This window comes from Ursus americanus, chromosome 35 (genome assembly GCF_024610735.1).
Source record: "Ursus americanus isolate L20-20 chromosome 35, mUrsAme1.1.p, whole genome shotgun sequence".
NCBI lineage: Eukaryota > Metazoa > Chordata > Mammalia > Carnivora > Ursidae > Ursus > Ursus americanus.
The window spans coordinates 2,868,449-2,892,325 of NC_142161.1; the positions used below are offsets into that span (position 1 = coordinate 2,868,449).

The following is a 23,877-nucleotide window of genomic DNA, read 5'->3' on the forward strand; positions in this document are numbered from 1 at the left end:
TCACTCCACCTACAAGCAAGAATCACGTTTTCACTTTCCTCATCACTTGGTGGGTTTTCAGGACACTCTTAGCTCCTGGCATATTTGCACAGAGCAGGCAATCATGGGAAAGTTCTCGTAGAAAATCGTGCTTGTGTACGTATATGTGGACGGCGGTGAGGGAATGGGGAAGAAGTGGGGAGATACAGGAGAAAGCAAGCTTCTCTAGCCTCTTACCCAGCATGGGAGGCAGCATTATGCAGTGGGAAGAGAATTGGATCCCTACATCAAAAACTAAGGATGTACGGTATGGTGACTAACATAACATAACAAAAAATTATTATTAAAAAAAAAGAGAATTGGATTGTGGTTTTCTGCTCCCTAATTATAACCTCCTTTTTTCATTTAATTTCAGGAAGTTAAAGATACAAGAGTGTACAACTGCAAAGTTACCAAAAGAGTAACAGAAGCAAGCTTCATTTCCACTCCTGACCCCTAGTTCCCTTGCTCTAGTAAGTGCTGTACTTTCTTATGTTTTCTTCCAGAGGTAGTCTATGTATATGCAAGCATAGTGGCATATCACCTAAAATATACAAATTCTACTGTTTGTGTGATCTTAGGAACATCGCTTGAATTTCGGCATTAACTTCTTTAAATTCCTAGATGGAAATACTAATACGCACTTGACAAAACCCACAGGGTTTTGTGACAATGAATGAAGTGCTATTTGTGCACATGCCTGAAAAGCATCAGGTGTGTTACATGTGCAGGGTGGAGCGGAGGGTAATCATGGAAGTAGTATTGTTCTACACAAAGGACCATGAGTCACGTGTGATCTGATTTGACAGGTGTGATTCGGAGTTGGTACCAGGGCTGTTGTGTCAGCAGCACCCTGCATAACTCTGTTGGGTACGTTTTCCAGCCTACAGGGCTTGTCGCCCTCATGGCATGTTCTTGGGGTTTTCTACATGGCTCATCAAGAGATACCACTTGCACCTTAATTGCCAGGCACGGATGCACTTGGGGTAAGAAGTGGACGCTTGCCAGTGTGTGAAACTCCTCCGGCTCCCTCCCTGTGTTTGGGGAGTTGGTACTGAAACTTGGCTGATGCAACCGTTTGAGTCATGGTCCCTTGGCGCTGTGGGATCCATTCACTTTTAATTGGTAGTTTCTGGAATCATTTCTCTCTTCCTCACCCCGACTTTCTTTTCTAATTGGCTCTTAGGGGCCTCCAACTCCTGCTTTAATCAACCAAGGCTGAGCTGCTGCAGAGTCCCAAATGGGCACCAGGGGACCCCAGGATCTTCTGCTATGACTCTGCTTCTTCAAGGTTCTTTTCTAATCTGTTAGAACAACTTTGTCTTTGGATTAGGCCTGGGGGATGGGAATCCCTTGGGATTGCTCTCTCAGAGGCAGCTTGAACAGTGCCAAGCTCTTCAAGACTTTGCCAACTACTGTGTTTGGCCTGAAGTGTTTTGTTCTTGCTAGCAGAGAGGGGAGAAGAAATTTGGTTGAGGTATCCCAAATGGGCCAAGTGAACGATGGCTGAAATGAGTAGATGAAAAATCTTAGTATTCAAGGAAAACTTACTAATTGAGCCTCTACATTTTGGCCTACAGACTGCTTCTCTATAGCAAAAAAACTCGTGGAAAACTGACTTTTTCTGCTTCTTTTTGTCACTGCCCAAAAGAGAGTAAAGACTAATTGTGTAGTTTTGGCCAATTATTATTGGGTTATGTTTTTAAGATTATTTTTAAATATACTTTATTTATTTTTTTAAGATTTTATTTATTTATCTGACAGAGACAGAGACAGCCAGCGAGAGGGGGAACACAAGCAGGGGGAGTGGGAGAGGAAGAAGCAGGCTCATAGCAGAGGAGCCTGATGTGGGGCTCGATCCCATAACGCCGGGATCACTCCCTGAGCCGAAGGCAGACGCTTAACTGCTGTGCCACCCAGGCGCCCCTAAATATACTTTATTTTTTAAAGCAATTTTACATTCACAGCAAAATTGAATGGAATATACAGAGAGTTCCCATGTACCTTCTACACACACACACACACACACACACACACTTCCCCGACCATCAACATCCTGCATTAGAATGGTACATTTGTTATAGTCAATGAACTTATGTTGACACATCATTATCACCCCAAATCCATGGTTTACACTAAGATTCACTCTCGAGGTTGTACATTCTGTGGGTTTGGACAAATGTGTAATGACTTGTATCCACTATTATTGTATCATACAGAATAGTTTCACTACCCTAAAAATCCTCTGTACTACACCTACTCATCCTTCCCTTCTCCTCTCCTCTAACTCCTAGCAACCACTGGTCTTTTTACTGTCACTACAGTTTTGCCTGTTCCATGATGTCATAGAGTTGGAATCATAGAGTATGTAGCCTTTTTGGATTGACCTCTTGGGTTACATTTTTAAATGACATTTAAAAACATTTTTAAAGTATGATTTTAAAGCTATGTTAGAGAATAAATTTACCTCCTTCTGGCATACAAAAGCACATTCATGTGACCTCTTTCTGAACAAATGGATACTGCTGAAGGGAATTGTCCTGATTCCAGCTCACCCTTGGAGAATCAAAGCAGTAGTAGACTTGACTTTGAGTGCCTTATTACCAATGCTCTTTGGCCAGGCCACAGTCAAGGTCTAGGACGGAAAACTTCTCTGAGGGTTGAATTGTAACCTTTCTACTGAATGATAGGATAGCTGTTAGCCTACAAATAACCTTGCTTATAAGGCTGTATCTTGGAACAAGACCAAGAAACGTAAAAATCTCAGTCTATACAGTTTTATTAGTGTTCATTGAGAACTGTTTCTAGGTAAAGCAGCCCTATTTATATATTCTTATTATATCTAATGTATAAGTGATTTGTAAACTATTATACATATCTCCCACAAGATTTTGATCTCTTCTAGGTAGGAAATATGTCTTTCTAAAATGTGTCCCTAACTCTAGTTATCTGTTTATAGTAGACAATAAATGTGGAATGAATATACATTATTCTGTTGTTGACTACAATTCTCTGAACACATTTTTCTATTTTTCCTTACACATATCTTATTCTTTTTTTTTTCTTAAAGATTTTTTATTTACTTGTTTGTCAGAGAGAGAGAGCACAAGCCGGGGGAATGGCAGGCAGAGCAGGCAGAGGGAGAAGCAGGCTCCTCACTGAGCAAGGAGGCCGTTGTGGGACTCAGTCCCAGGACTCTGGGATCATGACCTAAGCTGAAGGCAGATGCTTAACCGACTGAGCCACCCAGGCATCCCCACATATTTTATTCTTTTTTTTTTTTTTAAGATTTTATTTATTTATTTGACAGAGAGAGACAGTCAGCGAGAGAGGGAACACAGGCAAGGGGAGTGGGAGAGGAAGAAGCAGGTTCCCAGTGGAGGAGCCTGATGTGGGGCTCGATCCCAGGACTCTGGGATCACGCCCTGAGCTGAAGGCAGACGCTTAACGACAGAGCCACCCAGGTGCCCCACACATATTTTATTCTTGCTTTAGATTTAGGAGATCAGATTCTCACATCTTTTTCATATATTTTGCATGGTCATATTGATAGAGAAGATAAACAAAATGGTGGCACAGTCCTGCTTATATTTGCTCAGGTCATGATGGCTGTAGAAAATATTAACCAGAATTCTATCAGATAAATATAGAAGCAGATCTGGAGTGCTGGGATTTTAGGTCATGGCCCCACTGCATGGCAGAGTGCATGGTTTCCCAGTGTGGTCAGGGAAAACTGCTTCTCGGGGGATAAGGAATCTTAGTGAGAGTCTAAGCCTACCAGTCTTTTTGCCCTATTGGCTTTCCTTCTCTTTGTGCTCGTTTCCTGGTGCAGGCCATTTCCTCTTTGCCCTGCCATGATTGAATAATTGGTGGGGAAACGACTATATCCTTAATTTTATTTGCTTAACTGTTGTTATAGCCCAATTCATAAGTTGGCAAGCAAAGAGGAGGCCTTTTTCGCTTCTTCACTGGTTTCTGCTAGACTCAGTTCCTGGTGAAATTTATAAATATTAATCGAATACCTACTCTAGTATTGGATTAGCAGTATGAGAGTTTTAAGATGAATGTCATACAGCTAGTGAGTGGTAAGCCTGGGCCTAAACCAGGTCTCGTTGTTTTGACGCTATACTGAGCTGTTTTGTGGGGTTATTATTGCAAAGTAAGAAAGTGAAGAAACAATTATGTGTTCTTATTTAAAACCACAAAAAATAATGCAGGAAGGACTAAAATTTAAGATTAGTGTGTATAGTGCCTAATTCTCCTTAGGTGTTCAGATTTAATTTTTAAATGTAGTTTTTCATATATTTAATGTTTGTACTTGCGTGTTTTGTAAAAAAAAAATGTATAATTGAGGATGAAACCATGTTATTCCAGCCTCTTAGTAAACCATTTCTGTTTGATGTGTAGTTGCTCAAATATACGACATAATCATTGTTGGTCTCTTGTTCTTTATTTGGTCATTTGTTTTGTTTCTTAAATTCCACATATGAATGAAACAATATGGTATTTGTCTTTCTCTGACTGATTTATTTATTTCACTTAGCATAATACTCTCTAGGTCTATCCGTGTTGTTGCAAATGGCAAGATTTCCTTCTTTTTAATGGCTGAGATATATATATATTTTTTTTAATTTTTTCCCCCCAAATTTGCGAGAGAGACAGAGAGAGCACAAGTTGGGGGAGAAGCAGAGAGGGAGGGACAAGTGCACTCCTCGCTGAGTATGGAATATGATGCAGGGCTCGATATCAGGACCCTGAGATCATGACCTGAGCCAAGTCAGATGCTTAACCAACTGAGCCACCCACGTGCCTCATGGCTGAGTAATATCCTATTCCTTCCTTATCCATTCATCTGTCTTCATCCATTCATCCATCCACAGACACTTGGGCTGCTATTGTAGTTTGGCTATTGTAAATCATGCTGCAATAAACATAGGGGGATATATAACTTTTTGAATCAGCGTTTTCATTTTCTTTGGGTAAATACCCTGTAATGGAATTGCTGGATCATATGGTAATTTTAAGGAATCTCCACACAGTGTTCCACAGTGGCTGCACCTCTTTGCATTTCCACCAACGGTGAATGACGATTTCTTTTTCTCCACAAGGGACATAAACAGTGTGATAGTTTATTCTAATATTAATTGTCTTGCAAGTCTCTAGGAAGAAATAAGCAGCCAAAGTCAAAGCTCAAAATGATGGCAAATGTTATTCTGAGAAATATGAGAAAGGTCTTATTAAGCCAAGGAGGGCATTGAATTGGTGGTTGTAGTAAGTACTTTATGAAGGATAGAGATGGTTGCCTTGGACAGTATGTTTAGCGACTAGAGGAGAGATAAGAATCAGCATAATATTGACAAGTTGTATTGATGTAGAATCAACCTACAGAGAGTTCGTGAAGTTTAAAAGCTTTAATATGGTATTTAATATGGTATTTAAAAGCTTTTAAATATATTCATCTTCATGAACAATTCTGAGAGGAGGAATTGAATCAGAGTAACTTAATTCCCCTGAGATTTGTAGAGAATTGTTGACTGAACAGGTTTGCTATCCTTATGGCAATGCTTAGAGAGTTGTACACCAAGAAAATGATCTTTGTGTGACATAGAGGAATGAACTTGAAGGGATTTAAAGTCAGCTCTATAAATTTAGGTGAAAAAATTGATTATATTTCTTATCTCCTAAGGAAAAAAATTATGTAATATGATTAAAATTTATAATAAATTAAAATACATTAAATATTAAAACTCTTTAAATTCTAGGTATTCATCATTGATGAGAAATTTTCTTTGCATGAATACATGGTAGCAAATGGCAGAGGATATATACTGCTTTTTCTCCTTTCTGGCTATTTAACAGAATTTAGAAAATTCAGCTTCTTTGAATCATGATTCAGGGTGTTGTCGTTCTTTTTTTTTTTTTAAGTTTATGTATGTATGTATGTGTGTGTGCGTGTGTGTCTGTATTTATTTTGTAATCTTTTTTTTTTAACGATTTTATTTATTTATTCGACAGAGATAGAGACAGCCAGCGAGAGAGGGAACACAAGCAGGGGGAGTGGGAGAGGAAGAAGCAGGCTCATAGCAGAGGAGCCTGATGTGGGGCTCGATCCCATGACGCTGGGATCACGCCCTGAGCCGAAGGCGGACGCTTAACCGCTGTGCCACCCAGGCGCCCCTTATTTTGTAATCTATACTCCCAATGTGGGGCTTGAACTCACAGGAGCCGCTGGTGTGACTATTCTTTAAATCTCACAGCTCATTCTTTTCTGTTGTTGACAATGTAATGTTAAAAGACCTTGTAAGGAAGCTTTTAACATTATAGTAATATCTAATCAAATTTTCTCTTATCAAGTATTTTATTTTATTTTATTTTTTATATAATAATTTTTTATTATGTTATGTTAGTCACCAGACAGTACATCCTTAGTTTTTGATGTAGTGTTCCACAATTCATTATTTGCGTATAACACCCAGTGCACCATGCAATATCAAGTATTTTAGAAAATGTTTACGATTTTCCTCAAGTGTGCAGTCATGTTGCTGTACTAGCCTTAACAAATATTCTTCAGGATTCAAGTAATAAAACTGACTAAACGTTGCAGATGAACTACTTTTAAGCTTCCTTTTTTCTGAAGTTGAGGCTTTCATTTTGAATCCATGCACACGGTCTCAGTACATTTGCATGTGGACCTTGCTATTTTACATGAGCTTATTCAGGTGGTATAAGTATCAGGTAAGCCATTTCAAAAGTAATAAACTTTATTTTGGAATCTTTTTATATCAATAGAAGTTTAAAAGATTATACAGGGCTGCCTGGGTGGCTCAGTTGGTTAAGCATCTGACTCTTGATTTCAGCGGGAGTCATGATCTCAGGGTTGTGAGATCCAGCCCCGCATGGAGCCCTGCATGGGGCTCTGCACTGAGGGTGGAGCCTGCTTGGGATTCTCTCTCCCTCTTTTTCTCTCCCTCCTTCCCCACTCATGCTCTCTCTCTCTCTCTCTCTCAAATAAAATAAAATAAATTAAGAATTTAAAAAAAAGATAATACATAAAATTCCAGAGTACCAGTCACCCAATATCCCCCATTGTTAACATCTTATGTGGTACATTTGGTATATTATTAGTAACAGATCTCCATTATTTGGACTTCATCAATTTTCTCTGAATGTCCTTTCTTTGTTCCAGGATCTAATTCAGGGTACCATATTACATTTAGTTGTGATCTCTCTCCTTTGCGTCTGTGACAGTTTCTAAGTTTTTCATGACCTTGACAGTTTTGAGGAGTATTGAACATGGTTTCTTGCAGAATGGCCCCAATCTAGGTTTGATGTTTTTTCCTCATATTTAGACTGTGATTATGGGTTTTAGGGAAAGATACCGCAGAGGTGAAGTACCCTCCTTGTCATATCATATCAGGAGACATGATATCCACATGACACCACTTGTGACGTTAACCTTTATCATTTGGTCAATGTTGTGTTTGCTAGGTTTCTCCATTGTAAAGTTACTGTTTTTCTCTTTCTCTTGTATTTCTTGGAAGCAAGTCACTAAGTCCAGATCACCCTTTGGGAAAAAGTTAAGCTCCACCTCCCGGAGGGGGTAATATCTACAAATACATATTGTTCCTGTCTTCTTTCTATGTTCAAGCCACAGATCAACCACAACTTCCTCCTTGAATACATTTGTCTAGAGCATATACTGGTATCTCATTTCCTAAGTTCTTATGCCACTTAATGTTCAATGCAAGGAAGGAAAATTAACACAATATCACCTCACCTCTCATATTGGCAAACAAATGAGAAAACATGATAAGATCCAGTGCTGGGGAGGCTGTAGGAAAATGAGCATGCTCATACAAGTTTTTTAGTGAGATATACTTCACATTGCATAAGATTCACTCTTTAAAGTGTAGGTAGTTTTTAGTATATTCACAAGGTTGTGCAACTATCGCTACTATCTGATTGTAGAATATCTTCATCATTCCCCCCAAACTGGGTACCCATTACCAGTCATTTCCCATTCTTCCACCTGCCTTGTCCTTCATAACTACTAATCTACTTTCTGACTTGCCTACTCTGAGCATTTTATGTAAATGGAATCATACAATGTGTCACCTTTGTACCTGGCATGCTTTACCTAGCTTAATGTTTTCGAAGTTCATTCACATTGTAGCAAATATCATACTTAACCCCATTTTATGGCTGAATACTATTCCATTTTTAAAAAAAGATTTTATTTATTTCAGAGAGAGAGAGAGCACAAACACAAACAGGGGGAGCAGCAGAGGGAGAGGGAGAAGCAGACTTCCCACCGAGCAGGGAGCCGGATGCGGGGCTCGATCCCAGGACCCTGAGATCATGACCTGAGCTGAAGGCAGCCGCTTAACCAACTGAGGCACCCAGGCACCCCTGAATAATATTCCATTCTATGTACAGACCACATTTTTTCCATTCATCAGATGATGGACCTTTAGGTTGTTTTACTTTTGGGCTACTAAAAATAATGCTGCCGTGAGCATTTGTTGACATATTTTGTGCAAGAATGTTTTTAATTCTCTTGTTTTTATACCTATGTATGGAAAGTGCTGGATCATATGATAACTCTATATTTATTTGAGAAACTCCTGAATTGTTTTCTAAAGCAGCTGTACCATTTTACATTTCAGCCAACAATGTGTGACTATTCCAATCTTTCCACATTCTGGTCAACACTTTGTGTTGTCTATCTTGTTTGATTCTAGCTGTGCTAGTGGGTATGAAATGGTATCTCATCATGGTTGTTTTTTATTTTTTATAATAATTTTTTATTATGTTATGTTAGTTACCATACAGTATATCCTTAGTTTTTGATGTAAAGTTCCATGATTCATTAGTTGCGTATAACACCCGGTGCACCATACAATATATACCCTCCTTACTACCCATCACCAGCCTATCCCAGTCCCACCCCCCCTCCCCTCTGAAGCCCTCAGTTTGTTTCCCAGAGTCCACAGTCTCTCATGGTTCATTCTCCCTTCTGTTTACCCCCCCTTCATTCTTCCCTTCCTTCTCCTACCAATCTCCCTGCTATTTCTTATGTCCCATAAAAGAGTGAAACCATATGATAATTGTCTTTCTCTGCTTGACTTATTTCACTTAGCATAATCTCCCCCAGTCCCGTCCATGTTGCTGCAAATGTTGGCTAATCGTTCTTTCTGATGGCTGAGTAACATCATGGTTTTGGTTTACCTTTCCCTAATGAGTAATGATGTTGAGCATCTTTTAATGTGCTCATTGGCCATTTGTATATCTCATTTGGAGAAATGTCTAGACAGATCTTTCTGCATTTAAAAAATCGAGTTATTTGTCTTTATATTGTTGAGTTATAGGAGTTCTGGATACATTCTGGATAATAACCTCTTATCAGATATGTGATCTGCAAATATTTTTCCCATTTTGTGAACTTGTACTTTTTAAAAAAAGATTTTATTTATTTATTTGACAGCGAGAGAGAGAGAGAGAGAGAGAGAGAGAGAGAGAGAGTGCTCACAAGCAAGGGAAGCGGCAGGCAGAGGGAGAGGGAGAAGCAGGCTCCCTGCTGAGCAAGGAGCCCAATTCAGGGCTTGATCCCAGGACCCTGGGATCATGACCTGAGCCTAGAAGGCAAATGCTTAACTGACTGAGTCACCCAGGTGCCCCTGTGAACTTGTACTTTATTAGTAACCTTTAAAGCACAAAATTGTAAAATTTTGATGAAGTCCAATTTATTTTTCCTTTTATTACATGTATTTTTCTTGTTATATCTTTTAAAAAATTGCGTAATTCAAGGTCACAAAGATTTAAATCTATATTTTCTTCCGGCAGTTTCATAGTTTTAGCTCTTACGTTTATGTCTCTGATTCATTTTGAATTAATTTTTGCATGTGGTGTGAGGTAGGAGTCCAACTTTATTCTTTTGCATGTGGATATCTAGTTGTCCCAGCACCATTTGTTGAAAGTTGAACACTATTTGGGGACATCTCATTTAACAATATTTCTCAGAATTAAAAATACACATTTCCTATATCCCAGAAACCCTTTCTCTAATTTGTGGGATACTGATATGACTATATATAAATATTTATATTTAAGGATATTAGTTGCAGCATTGTTTTAATTGTAAAATATTGGCTACAATAAAGTGTCTTAAGTGAGTGATAAACAAATTGTGATATGTTCATATAATGGAACACACTGTGCCTATTAGATTGAGGTAAAATTATATATACTGACTTTAAAAGATACTATTATATTTTATTGAGTTAAAAATATTTATTGAATTCTGTTTGCCAGACACAATACTAAGAGCTTTAAAAGTATTGACTCATTTTTAAAAAAGTATTGACTCATAATAACCCCATGAGAGAGCTGTTATTATTATCATCCTGTTTTACAGACGAAGTAGCTGAAGTTGTGGCATTTAAGCAGCTCACCCAAGGTCACATAGCTAGAAGATAAGGCAGGACATGGAAAGTCTGACTCTACAGTTTGCACTTTAAGGCATTTGCTACGAATTCCTATGTATGTGTTTCATTTGGCAACAGAGGTTTGCATGAGCATGGTGAAAATCTGATAGAATAATCAGCCAATTATCCGTGGTCAGATTTAAAAGAAGAAGAAGGAGAGAGGAACAAACATGTGCTAAGAACCTCCTCTGTGTCTTTTATTGTGCTGTGGTCCCTACATAGGTTGTCTCATTTAATCTTGATGACCTTATTGTCAAGATAGAAGTCATATCCGCATTTTCTAAGATAAAACCCTAAGGATCTAAGCGTCCGTTGCACAGCAGAAGACCAAGTGAGGCTTCCTAGCTTTAAAGAGCAGCCTAAGTAACAGTGTGGCGACGGTGGAGAATGGAGTAGCTAGGTGACTAGCCTCCTCGAGCTGAGGGTTCATTTGGGAAGGGAAGGGAGACCAAGTAGGTTTAGTGGGCCCATCCTGTGAAGTGTGTTGAATGCCAGACAGAGGAATTGAGGAATGTTGACTTTGAGGAACGGAGTGAAGGATTGGCGAGGATGAGAGTGAAGATGAGAAATCCATCATTGTTATACACTTCATTGCTTGACTTTGTTACAACAACATATTATTTTCATAAGTAAAAAAATTGAGATAAAAGTATTTAACAAACATTTGGAGTTCTTATCTATGCTAAGTATCATAGTATTGTTGATTCCCACTCATGCAAAGACCATCAGGAACACACCTGTAGCTGAACAAAGATAAGTTTATCGGCTTTTTGCAGTAAGGGAGAACATAAGTTATGAGGAACACAGGGCATCCAAAAGGAAGATGTTAGAAAGGATTTATTATATGATTTGGGCTTCTGTTAGTTGATGTTGGGGAGAATTTAAAGAAATAGAGGTTTTCGCTGGATGTTGTCAGAAAGCGGAAGAAAATTCTATGATCGGGTATCTTAATTTTTATCCCAAAGGCAGCTGGGCTAAAGCTTTACTTGGTGAAGAGGCAGTAGTCACCAATATTAGCCTAAAGAAGGGGTTGTTTGGTCATTTTTTACAGTTGGGACTGTGTTCTTGCTCAGACATGATTATGGAGTGGTCTTTTTTTTCGTCTTGATCCATCATGTTCACATAGTGGCCTGGTCTGCAGGTGCCATTCTGTGAAATTATTTATGTTCAACAGGTTTATACACCACGGCCTGGCAGGCAGTGCTAGGCTGGCTCCTGGCAACAACAAGACTTACGTGATAATTGCCAGGCCAATTCCCCAGGTCCAGGGGCTTTCTTTTCTGTCACAGCGTATTGGGGATCCAGAAAGGAAAAAGGCAGTTCCTGTTCAAGGACTTCTCTCAGGGGAAATACATATCAATAAATAAATTATGCTACAGTGTGGTACATGTAATAATTGAACTGTTACAAGATACTTCAACAATGATTTTTTAGCATATATCCAAGTTTTATTTCAAATGTACCACAGAGGAACTATACCTCTAAGAAAATTTGTTGAAACAGTTCCTAGTGGCCACGAGAGTTTTCCCCCCTCTCTTTTAATATAGGGACAGCATGTTTAGATAAGGTTGTTAGGCTAGGGATAAGAAAGGAATGTCTGTTAAAAGTTACAGAAAAGTCTCATGGCTAGTTACAGTCTACTGCATCTTTAATGTACATTAAACATGTGCATTCTTTTTTATATCAATTACACCTAAACAAAACTGTTAAAAAAGTCACGGCACCTTTAACTATTTGGTAAAGGTCATTAGACTTGCCCGAAATCTGAGGGCAAACCTTTCAGGAAAGTCTGACTTCTATAATACAGCAGTTCCACGTTATTACTCCAGTCACGAGAGCCTTTAGAAAAATTTCCCTGCGTGTTGATGTGCAGTGAAATCAGGTTTCAGTAGTCAGCATAGGTATTTAAGCTGAACGCACTTTCAGGGAAAAAGAAAAGCTTTTAATTACTCAGAGTAAGAACTAAAAGGCCATTAAGAAACGTATACATCTCCAACTTACTCATCATTAGAATTTGGAAGTATGGACATCTTTGGCTCAGGAGTTTTGACTCATTCTCATTCTAAACAGAATGTTTCTCAGGGCAAGTTTCATGTCCTTGTTGCGAAGACTATAGATCAAGGGATTGAAGAGAGGAGTCATTACTGAATATACCAGTGTGAGAATCTTCTGCATCCAAGTTGGGATGCCATATGTAGGACTCACATACATTACCATGACTGTTCCATAAAAAAGCGACACCACAGCTAAGTGAGAACCACAGGTGGAAAAGGCCTTTCTCCGGCCAGCTGCAGAAGGGACCTGAAAAACAGTTCTGAGCAACAAGATATAGGATCGAAGAATGTACATAACAGTAAAAGAGAGAACAAGGGAGCTCTGGGTATAGAAGATAAATTCAGTAATGGGGGCTGGAGCACAAGACAGAGCCATCAGTGGGTCCATGTCACACAGGAAGTGATCAATGATATTGGCTCCACAGAAGGGGAGTTGGGAGATGAAGACAATGGGGATTGGGTAGCCAAGGAATCCAGCAAGCCAACAGAGAGACACCAGAATTCTACAGCGTTTCCCAGTCATGATGGTGGGGTAGTGCAGTGGGTGGCAGATGGCCAGGTACCGATCATAAGCCATTACTGCCAGGAAGAGACATTCAGTTGTGCCCAGGGAAAAGAAGAAATAGAACTGGAGAAAGCAGCCAGAAAATGAAATGGCCTTGGTTTTGGAGAGAATGTTGGCTAGCATGTTAGGAACAGTGGAGGAAGCATACCAGATCTCAAGGAAGGCAAGGTTTCCCAGCAGAAAGTACATTGGGGTGTGTAGTCGTGGGTCCCATCTCACTGCACAGATGATGGTTCCATTCCCCAGCAAGGTCAAGGCATAAACCACCAAAAACAGTGAGAAAAGGAAAATCTGTATCTCCCAGCAACCAGGGAATCCCAGGAGAACAAACTCAGTTACAGTGCGAATGTATGTTGCTGACTTGTTCATGGGTCTTAAACCTATGAAGAAGAAAGACACGAGTGTAACACAAGTTTCTTTGCTTCCTACAAGGACTTTATTGAGAAGGGACCTTAAACTCTATAGGAAAATATGAGATATTTTGAGACCAGCTGGGAATAAATCTCACCTCTTTTTTTTTTTTTTTAAGATTTTGTCTATTTATTCGAGAGAGAGAGAGAGATAGTGAGAGAAAGCATGAGCAGGGAGGAGAGGGAGAAGCAGGGAGGAAGGGGAGAAACAGGGAGGAGGGGGAGAAGCAGGCTCCCCGCTGAGCAAGGAGCCCTATGCAGGGCTCAATTCCAGGACCCTGAGATCAGGACCTGAGCTGAGAAAGCAGACATTTAACCGACTGAGCCACCCAGGTGCCCCTCTCACCTTATTTTGAATTGGTTGTGGTTCTAAATCTTAGTGTTCTTTTGAAAGAATCCAGAGTAGCAAAATTTTTCTACATCAGTGGTACAACCAGTTTTTTTTTTTTCTTTTTTGATTTCTTTGATCCTTAAGAAGACCTTTCATGATTCTGGTTTATTTTCCTAAAGTTGATTATGGGTCTTCAATGCACAAACTCATACACTTTCTCTTATTCTGCTTACCTTGTAAAAAAAAAAAAAAAGACAAATATTTTGAGGACAGCTGATGTGAGGATGGGTTAAATCTTTGGCAACAGAACAAAATTATTTGTCTTACTCATGGAGATAAAACTTACTCGAGGGAGGACATTGGCTTTTCAGAATAGTCTAATCTACTGAATTAATTGTTACAGACATTCCTACAGTCAAGACTCAAGGCTGTTCTTAAAATTTTCCTTTAAAGATTAAAAAAAAAATCACTCTAACAGCTGAGTGACACCTAAAAAATACACAGAAGACCAACATATCAAATATCTTTGCCTAAAGGATAAGTGAAAATATTTTCAATTATCTCTATTTGCAGGTGTTTATTTTCATGTTTTTTACAATGCTATAAAAAATGAACTGTCTTACTTTTCATAGTCAGATCCTACCTAGTTAAAATAAAGAACATGATGTTTTCAGTACAAAGTTTTAATTCATTTAATAAGTAATTTTGGATGATAAAAACAAAGGGGTCTGAGATTGAATGGGGTCTTATTTGCACTTTTATCTGGTAGAATTAATTTTGTTTTCTGAAAGGGAGAGGACATTTTCAAATATTTGGATACTCATGTACTTTTTGATAGTATTTAAGAATTGAACGAAAAAGTACCATTTTTTTGTGTTTAAACAACAGAGGAATCTTTAATATTGAAAAGCACTAAGAGTCTTGGAAATGGTAGTTTCAATATTGAGTTTTCTTGTTAAATTCAGACCTCTTGCCTTACGTATTGAAGGTCACCAGTTATAACTTTGTCAGAAATGGAAGATAAGAAATTTGAAAGGCAAATAAAAACAGAGATTTGGACTTCATTGTTACTAGTCCCCTATTGGGTATTTTTTAAGGAAGCCTAAAAAGGAGGTTTGAGTACCCAAGTTCTCAAGTTGTCCAGTTTTCCAATCGATGTTGAACTCGAAAGACATTTGTTTACTGCTTTCACTGAACAAGGTGCTCAATAGATAATTCCTAGACTGTTATTTAGGAAGCATAAATAAACTAGTTTCCCTGCTGGTCAGGAACTAAGTCCGGGCTCACAGATTCAAACTAGAAACCAGGATCCTGAGATCTGTGCTTCCTATCCTTCTTTCTGAAAAAAGAACAATGCCTGCTTAATGTGAATAACAGTTCAAGACACTCTCCATTATACACCAACAACTTCATACTTAATTTCATTTTTTCTATCACCATCCCCTGTAAAATTGATTAGCAGAAACATTATTTTTCCTGTAACCTTTGGTCAAAGTGTTGGTAAGTAATGGGATAATCAAAGGGTGGGGAGCTGAATGAAAAAGCCAGAGTTATCAATTTTTATTTTAACCACTTATGGACTAAACTGACTCCATGAAGTTCTGCATAACTCCACCCTTGAAAGCCTCCAAAAGACTTGCTGGGAATAGGGAGGGTATTAGAATGGAAAATCCACCGTTTTATACCATAAAAAAATGCTGTTTTCATGCTTTCGGCATTCATAAATCACTCTATGGGCTACAATCCTAGGGGACTAGCTTTTTCATAATTCCTTTCTAGTATAAGAAACTAACCAATTAACCAACCAGTGACCTCACCATTCTTGGGTGGCCACCTCAAGAATAATAGTTTGATTAAATAGCCTCCTTCCAAATGTCCCTCACTTGATACACTGTCCTCTCCTGTAGTCCGAGAGAAGAATATAACATCTGATTACTCCTGGAAAGAGATGGTCTTTAATAATAATAAAAAAGGACCATCACAAAGATGGTCCTTAATAACAACAAAAAAATGGAATTGGGGAAAATGGTTCCGGTAATTTACTCTAACTGGTTCATTTTACAGATAAGCTTCACAGAGGGTGCATGACTTTTCACCCAATGAACGTACATGTCCTATATTCACATCCAGAATGTCCACACTATACTGCTGCAGAGGAACGATGTCTAATCAGACTTATAAAGTAAAAGGCAGTGTGTCGTATATCACAGCAGTGATTGTAATGTGGACAGTTAGTTCCTTTCTCTTACATACAATGATGGATTTTCTGGCTCAGCTTGGAAAGAGGGATGAACACAGTGGAGTTGAACATAAAGGCATCATCTCCTCATTGGCTTTGATGACGAAAACTCCGGGTGAGGGCATTACATGTACTTCACTGGACTTCCTTAATTTCTGGCGGCTTTAGAAGCTTGTTTTCTAGGAGTTTACTGAGACATTTTAACATGCAAAGCAGTGTTTAATCTCAGGGATTAAATCCTTTTAGGGATTACTCTAAAGCTCTTTGTCCCTCCCCAAGTGGTTTCAGTGGCTTCCTCACGTTTCCCCTGGAGTGCCTCCTCTTTCCAATCTTTGGGGCTCATCCAGGTTTGAGTAGATTAGCTGTTTCATAGGAAACAGAGAGTACAGGGGAAATACTCAATAAGTTTCAGGAGGCTTTCTATTGCAGAGATTGCATTCCATTAAAGAATCATCCTCTGTGAGGATCAGTGCAATAAATGGAAGTTTTGCCCATGATTCAGATTTCGAAACTGAAATGTTTGTGAATAAATGCTTAAGTGAAGTGTTGCAACAGAGAAACATGAAACTATATTCTGTTGGCCACCTTTTTTCTTTTTTTAAGATTTTTTAAATTTATTTGAGAGACAGAGAGGGAGAGAGAGAGAGAGCATGAGCAGGGGAGGGGCAGAGGCAGAGGGAGAAGCAGGCTCTCTGCTGAGCACGGAGCCTGATGTAGGACTCAATCCCAGGACCCTGGGATCATGACCTGAGCTGAAGGCAGATGCTTAACTGACCGAGGCACTCAGGTGCCATTCTGTTAGTCACCTTAAAGTTAAATCCACTACGTTTTTCTGGAATCTTCCACTGTAATGACCAGGTGGTTGGTAACAGGTAGAAACTGCCTTGTGTGACCGAAATCCAAGATGGTAGGAGCCATTTAATTGAGTAAATTAGTCAAATTGTCAGTTTCCATTATGATTTCACTTTCCAAGAGTGGGGAATTTGAAATCAGTGCAAACACAAGAAGAGATTTTTTATCATTGGTCTTTGTTTTTCTTCTTAAAAATATGGAGGTTTCTTCTGAGGATCCTCTTAAACCACTTCTTCAAAAAAAAAATAACTCTTAGGAAAAGGTGACAGATATGATCAATGAGAAAATCTTCACTGCTGGTTACTGGGGTAGCTTGTATGTGAACTTGATATTCAAGGACACTCTACACCATTTCTCCATTGAGTATTTTTGGCTCCTTTGTTAAATATTAATTGACCATATTTGTAAGGGTTTATTTCTTGGCTCTTGATTTTGTTCTGTTGGTTTATGTGTCTATTTTTGTGCCTATACCATACTGTTTTGATTACTATAGCTTTGTAGTATAGCTTGAAATCAGGAAGTGTGATGCCTTCAGTTTTATTCTTTCTTAGAATTGCTTTGCATATTCAGTATCTTTTTGGTTGCATTCAAATTTTAGTCCCCCCCCCCACTTCTGTGAAAAAAAATACCATTGGAATTTTGTAGGGATTGCATTGAATCTATTGATGACTTTGGACAGTATGGGGATTTTTACAATAGTAGGTTTTCCTATCTGTGAGTAGGGAATATCTTTCCATTTATCATTACCTTTTTTCAGTTTCTTTCATCAAAGTCTTATAGTTTTCAGTGTACAGATCTTTCACCTCCTTGGTTAGGTTTATTCTTAAGTATTTTATTGTTTTTGATGTTATTGTAAATGGGATTATTTTATTTCTTTTTCAGATATTTCATAGTACATGTAAACACAACTGATCTCTGTATGTTGATTTTGTATCCTGAAACTTTACTCAATTTGTTGAGAGTTCTAATAGTTTTTTGGTGGAGTCTTTAGATTTCTTATATATAAGATCATGTCATCTGCAAAAACAATGTACCTTTTTTTCTGATTTGATGCCTTTTATTTCTTTTTCTTTTCTTTTTTTTTTTAAAGACTTTATTTATTTACTCGACAGAGATAGAGACAGCCAGCGAGAGAGGGAACACAAGCAGGGGAGAGGAAGAAGCAGGCTCATAGCGGAGAGCCTGATGTGGGGCTCGATCCCATGACGCTGGGATCACGCCCTGAGCCAAAGGCAGACGCTTAACCGCTGTGCCACCCAGGCGCCCCTTATTTCTTTTTCTTGACTGATTGCTGTGGCTAGGAATTCCAGTACTATGTTGAATAGAAATGGTAAGCATGGACACCCTGACGTTTTTTCTGACTTTAGCAGAAAAGCTTTTGACCTTTTACCATTGAGTATGATGTTTGCTGTGGGCTTGTCATATATGGCTTTTATCATGTTGAGGTATGTTTCTTCTCCACTCACATTTTTAAGAGTTGTTTTTTTTTTTTTTAATCATGAAAGGATGTTGTATTTTGCCAAATGCTTTTTCTACATCTATTGAGATTATCATATGGTTTTTATCCCTCATTTTTAAAATATAGTGTCTCACATATATTGATTTACTTATGTTAAGCTTTTCTTGTATCCTAGGGGTGATTCCCACTTGATCATGACATATGATCCTTTTAATGTGTTGTTGAATTTGGTTCCTAATATTTTGTTGAAAATGTTTGCATGTATATTCATCAGGGATATTGGCAGTAGTTTTCTTTTCGTGTAGTGCCTTTTTTTTTTTTTAAGAGTTTACTTATTTTAGAGGGTGAGGAAGAGAGGAGAGGGAGGGACAGAGGGGAAAGGAGAAGGACAAACAGACTCCACACTGAACGCACAGCTCAACACGTAGCTCTATCCCTAGACCCTGAGATCATGCCTGAGCCAAAACCAAGAGTTGGACACTCATCAGACTGAGCCACCCAGGTGCTTCTTGTGGTGTGTTTTTTGGCTTTGGTAATGCTGGCCTCGTACCCCCCCTCAGTAACAATAATTTGGCAGCCAACCATGGACAAAAGTGCCTTTGTGGGAGCTTTGGGATCTAGTTAAGAGATTGTGAAAATCCCAGTGTAACCCATGATCCATGAGGGCCATTTTGAGTAGGCAGACCCATGCCCAGGTGGCAGACTCACTGATCTAGTGTCTGGGTACAGATTCAGAAACAACTGCAGTCTCCCTGTGGACTTGGCTAAACCATATTTGGTCTTGGTCTCCCCACCGACACCATCTATCCACCAGGACCCAGTAGGAGTCACACTCGCCTATGCCACAGGTAGCAGTCCTGCCAACCTCAGTCTGGCTGTGGACCTTGAAGTGGCCTGTGACCCAATTCTGGTCCCTTTTAGCCACTAGTTGTGTATGCCAAGGGACCGGGTGGTAGACACATCTGTCCGTGTCCCTGAGGCAGGCCCTCTGAGCTTGGTCCAACTGTAGATCCTGATATGGCCCTTTAATTCAGTCACAGGCTGGGAACACTCCTGCTGCCAAGCATCAAAAAGTAAAAGTACTTAGGAATAAATTGAATCAAGGAGGTGAAAGATCTGTATACTGAAAACTGTAGGACATTGATGAAAGAACTTGAAGACACAAATAAATGGAAAGATACCTTGTTCCTGGATTAGGAGAATTGATATTATTACAATGTCCATACTACCAAAAGTCATCTATAGATCTAATGCAATCCTATCAAAAGTCCAATGGCGTTTTTCACAGAAGTAGATAAAACAACCTTAAACTTTGTATGAAACCACAAAAGGCCCAAATAGCCAAAACTATGGAATACCGTTCAGCCATAAGAAAGAAGGAAATTCTATTTGTGACAACATGAATGAAACTGGAGGACATTATGCTAAGTGAAATAAGCCAAACACAGAAAGAGAAATATTGTGTGATTTCACTTACATGTGGAATCTAAAAAAGTTGAATTCATCAAACCAGACAGTAACATGGTAACTGCCAGGGGCTGGTGGCCAAGGATGGGGGTGGTGGTGGAATGGGGAGATGTTGGTAAGATGATAAGTTCTGGGGCTTTAATATGTAGCATGGTGACTATAATTAATAGTATTGTATTGCATACTTAAAATATGCCAAGAGAATAGATCCTAAGTGTTCTCACCACACAAAAAGTGTAATTGTGAAAGGTGATAAATGTGTTAATCAACTTGAGGTGGTACTCATTTCCTCACAATGTATACATATATTAAGGCATCGTTAACTTGTATAACTTCAAAAAACTCACTGTACAACTTAAATACATATAATTATTGTCGATCATACCTCAATAAAGCAGGAAGAAGAATGAAGGAGAAATCTATACTTTCTCATAAAAACAAAACCGAGGGAATTCACTGCCAAGTAGACTTGCACTATGAATAACGTTTAATGTTTTCAGGCAGAAGTAGTGTGATACCAGACCGACACATGGATCCACCAAAGAAATGAAAAGCAGTGGGAGTGGAATAAAAGAAATATGTATGGTAGCAATATGTTTTGTTGATGGCATAAGTAAAAGTAGAATTTATGACAAAAAAAAATCACCCAAAGGATGAGAGTGAGGAATTGGGGATATACTGGTGTAAATCTCTTTTACGACACATCAGGTAGCGATATTATTTGAAGTTAGACTTCGATTAAATGTTTTTAATCCTAGAACAACAATTTAAAATATTTTAAAAAGATATAAATAATAGGGAAATGATGAAGTTAAAATGGATTCATAAAAACTAACACAAAAGGGGGCAGAAAAAGAACTGATTAGATAGAATAAATAGAATGCAATTAGCAAAATGGTAATTTTAATCTAACCATATCAGAAATTGGATTCAATACAAATGATCTAAAGAAACCAAGAGACTAGGATTATAAATTAGAAATAAAAGGAAGACCCAACAATATGCTGTCTACTTAAAAAAAAAAAGACTAAAAGTAAAATAAAATCTAAAAAATAATTAAAAAAGTAAAATACATACTATTCAAACATTAAACAAAAGAAAGTTGGAGTAGCTACATTATATTAGACAAAATAGACTTCAGAATGAGGAACATTACCAGAGAGAAGGACATCTCATGATTCAAAAGGGGTCGTTTCTTTTCTTTCTTTCTTTTTTTTTTTTTTTTCCAAAAGGGGTCATTTCTTGCGGAAGATATAACAGTTCCAAAGGTGGGAGGTACCCAACAACAGAGCTTCAAAATAGATAAGCAAAATCTGATCAAGGTGAAATTAATTCAAAGAGTGAATTTTACTGTATATAAAGTAAAAAGAAATACATTTAAAATAGAATATATTAAAGATGATTCCACTTACATAAGTTTTAAAACAGGTAAATCTGTTTTTTAGTGGATGAATAAAAAGTATAAAGCAAAGACGTTTACACGAGAAGTTAAGGGGAGAATTAGGGGTGATGAAAACAAAGGGACTTCCAGAGTTCTTGCGATGCCCTACTTGTCTTTGGTAGTGGCTATTGGATGTTTGCTGTATATTTATTATACTTTACATATATGTTTTGTGCATTTTATGCTGCATATTGTATTTTATAGGAAAGTTGTAAAATAATTTTTAAAATAAAACCATGGGGAACCCAATTGAATCAATTCTTTTCCAAGTATCATGCTATGTAAAATTTTGCTTCTCTGATTTATATTGTCTCATTATACAATTAGAACACTATAATTTATTTAGCTTCCTTTCTTGCTTTCGATTCTGGGATGCTCAAAGATGTTTATTCTGAAATTGAAGTTTTATTTACTGATCTGTTGTTTCTCACAATATTATGTTTCTTATGTATGATGAGTGTGCTGGTGTGTCATATATTTTATTAAGCTTTTTTGTACTTTATTTGGGTGTGTATTTATACCTACTATATCTTCTGACAGACATCTGACAGCATTCTTTTTTTAAGACATCCGTTTTTTTAGAGCAGTTTCAGGTTTACAACAAAATTGAGAGGAAGGCACAGAGATTTTCCCATATATCCCGTGTGAGTGCACACACACACACACACACACACACACTCCTCCATTGCCTCCCCCATTACTGACCACTCACCAGAATGGTACATTGTTACCAAGGATGAGTGGACATTGACATCATCATAAGCACCCAAAGTCCACAGTTTACCTTAAAGTTCACTCTTGGAGTACATTCCATGGTTTTGGACAAATATATAATGATCCAGCCATCCTTATAATACCGTACAGGGTATTCTCACTGCCCTAAAAATCCTGTGTCCTCTGTTAATCTTTCCTCCACCTCCACCCCTGGCAAGCGTTATTTTTTTTTCCCTGGGTCTCCTTAAAACAGTTGGAAAAAGTAGACTCTCCAGGGCTGCCAATCACAGTGCCTTAGTAACAAACAAGGAAGCAGCACAGCACCTGCAGGCCTCCCTAGCACCAAGAGCACATGCACAACGGTTGCAAGCTAACTGGCTGCAGGTGCACTCTCCCCAACGGCTTCCGGGCAGGAGCCAATAAGGCGCATGCTCAGGCACAGACTTCCCCGCCCCCCGCCTGGCGCCTGGCTCTGGAGTCCACTTTGGCGTGGGGAATGGCCTCCGGTCCTGCAGCGCCGAGCGGGGCTCCTGAGCCCCAAGTAAATCTCCAGGGAGAGACTCGGTCAGCCCAAGGTAGGGAGGCATGGCCAGCCACATCAACTCACTGTTTGAATTTTTAATCTTGCTGTTTGAACACTTTTAAGGTTTCCTTCTTGTCCCTGATATTCTCCTGCCGAATGTATCAAACCTAAGCGGTAAAGTTTGAATCTTGGGAAACATGGTGGAAATGCTTCTATGTGGGTCGTTTTTTACCTCTTACCCTGTATCAATCTTTTTATTGTCTCCATAGTTCTGCTCTTTCCAGAATGTCATAGTTGGAATCATACGGTTTGTAGCCTTTCCAGACTGGTTTATTCCACTTAGTAATAGCATTTAAGGTTCCTCCATGTTTTTTCATTGTTGATAGCTCATTTCTTTCTCTTTTTTAAAGTTTTTATTTAAATTTCAGTTAATGTATAGTGTAATATTAGTTTCAGGTGTAGAATTTAGTGATTCAACACTTATTCAACACCTGGTGCTCATCACATGTCCTCCTTAATCCCCATCACCTATTTTATTTTTAAGGGAAATTCAATTCTTTGTTAGAACTCTTTAGATCAGTGTTTGCAAACATTTACCTGGGGACAGGGACTGAGAACTACCCACACCATTCTTTCCCCAGCTTCTGCCTGAAGAAGCGGGACTTAGATGAATAGAGTAGCAGCAAGGTCTTCCACTTTATCATTGCCTGGCTCCTGCTCCCGGGCCTGAAGTGCTTTTATGACCTGGTAACCGGGTCCTGGGTAGCGTTGGTGGACCTCTGGGTCGCTGCCTCCAGGGCTGCTGCAGGGTAGCTCCAGGTGGCCGCCTTGCGGGCTGTGCCGCGGGGGGAGCTCCGGGTAGCCTCCTGGCGGGCTGCACAGGGGGGGAGCTCGGGATAGCCGCCTCGCAGGCTGTGCCACGGGGGAGCTCCGGGTAGCCTCCTGGAGGGCTGCACAGGGGGGAGTTCCGGGTAGCCGCCTCCCGGGCTGTGCAGGGGGAGCTCGGGGTAGCCTCCTGGCGGGCTGCGCGGGGGGCGGGGGGGGGGGGAGGGGGGAGAGCCCGGGTGGCCGCCTCGTGGGCTGCCCCGGGGAGGAGATCCGGGTTGCCGCCTTGTGGGCTGCGCCAGCGGGTAAGCTCGGGGTAGCCTGCAGCACGGGGTGGGAGGGGGTAGCTCCGGGAGGCCGCCTCGCGGGCAGCGCGGGTGGGGGGGGGGGTAGCTCCGGGTTGCCGCCTCCCGGGCAGCGCTGAAGGGAGCCTCGCAGGCAGCACCGGGGGGGAACTCCGGGTCGCCGCCTTGCGGGCTTCGCTGGGGAGAGCTT

General features: G+C 39.5%; 1 protein-coding gene and 1 long non-coding RNA gene across 5 annotated transcripts in view; one reads left to right on the forward strand and one right to left on the reverse strand.

The window, feature by feature from the left end:
- The first annotated feature begins 442 nt into the window (after positions 1–442).
- Positions 443–23,877, forward strand: part of LOC148107088 (uncharacterized) — a 69,283-nt gene continuing 45,848 nt past the window's right edge. For 2 of the 4 annotated variants that reach the window (XR_015723111.1, XR_015723112.1), the window contains exon 1: positions 22,474–22,609. This is a non-coding gene — a long non-coding RNA (uncharacterized LOC148107088). Of the gene's footprint in view, positions 492–22,473; positions 22,610–23,877 lie in introns of those variants that run through there. The other 2 variants (XR_015723113.1, XR_015723110.1) reach the window with 2 other exon arrangements.
- On the reverse strand, positions 12,540–13,514 carry OR11H4 (olfactory receptor family 11 subfamily H member 4). Its single transcript, XM_045784928.2, has one exon. The coding sequence runs from the start codon at positions 13,488–13,490 to the stop codon at positions 12,540–12,542; it is 951 nt and encodes a 316-aa protein (XP_045640884.2). The 5' UTR covers positions 13,491–13,514.

Coding starts and splice junctions, on each gene's coding strand:
- OR11H4 (XM_045784928.2), bottom strand. CDS start 13,490: ATGAACAAGTCAGCAACATACATTCGCACTGTAACTGAGTTTGTTCTC.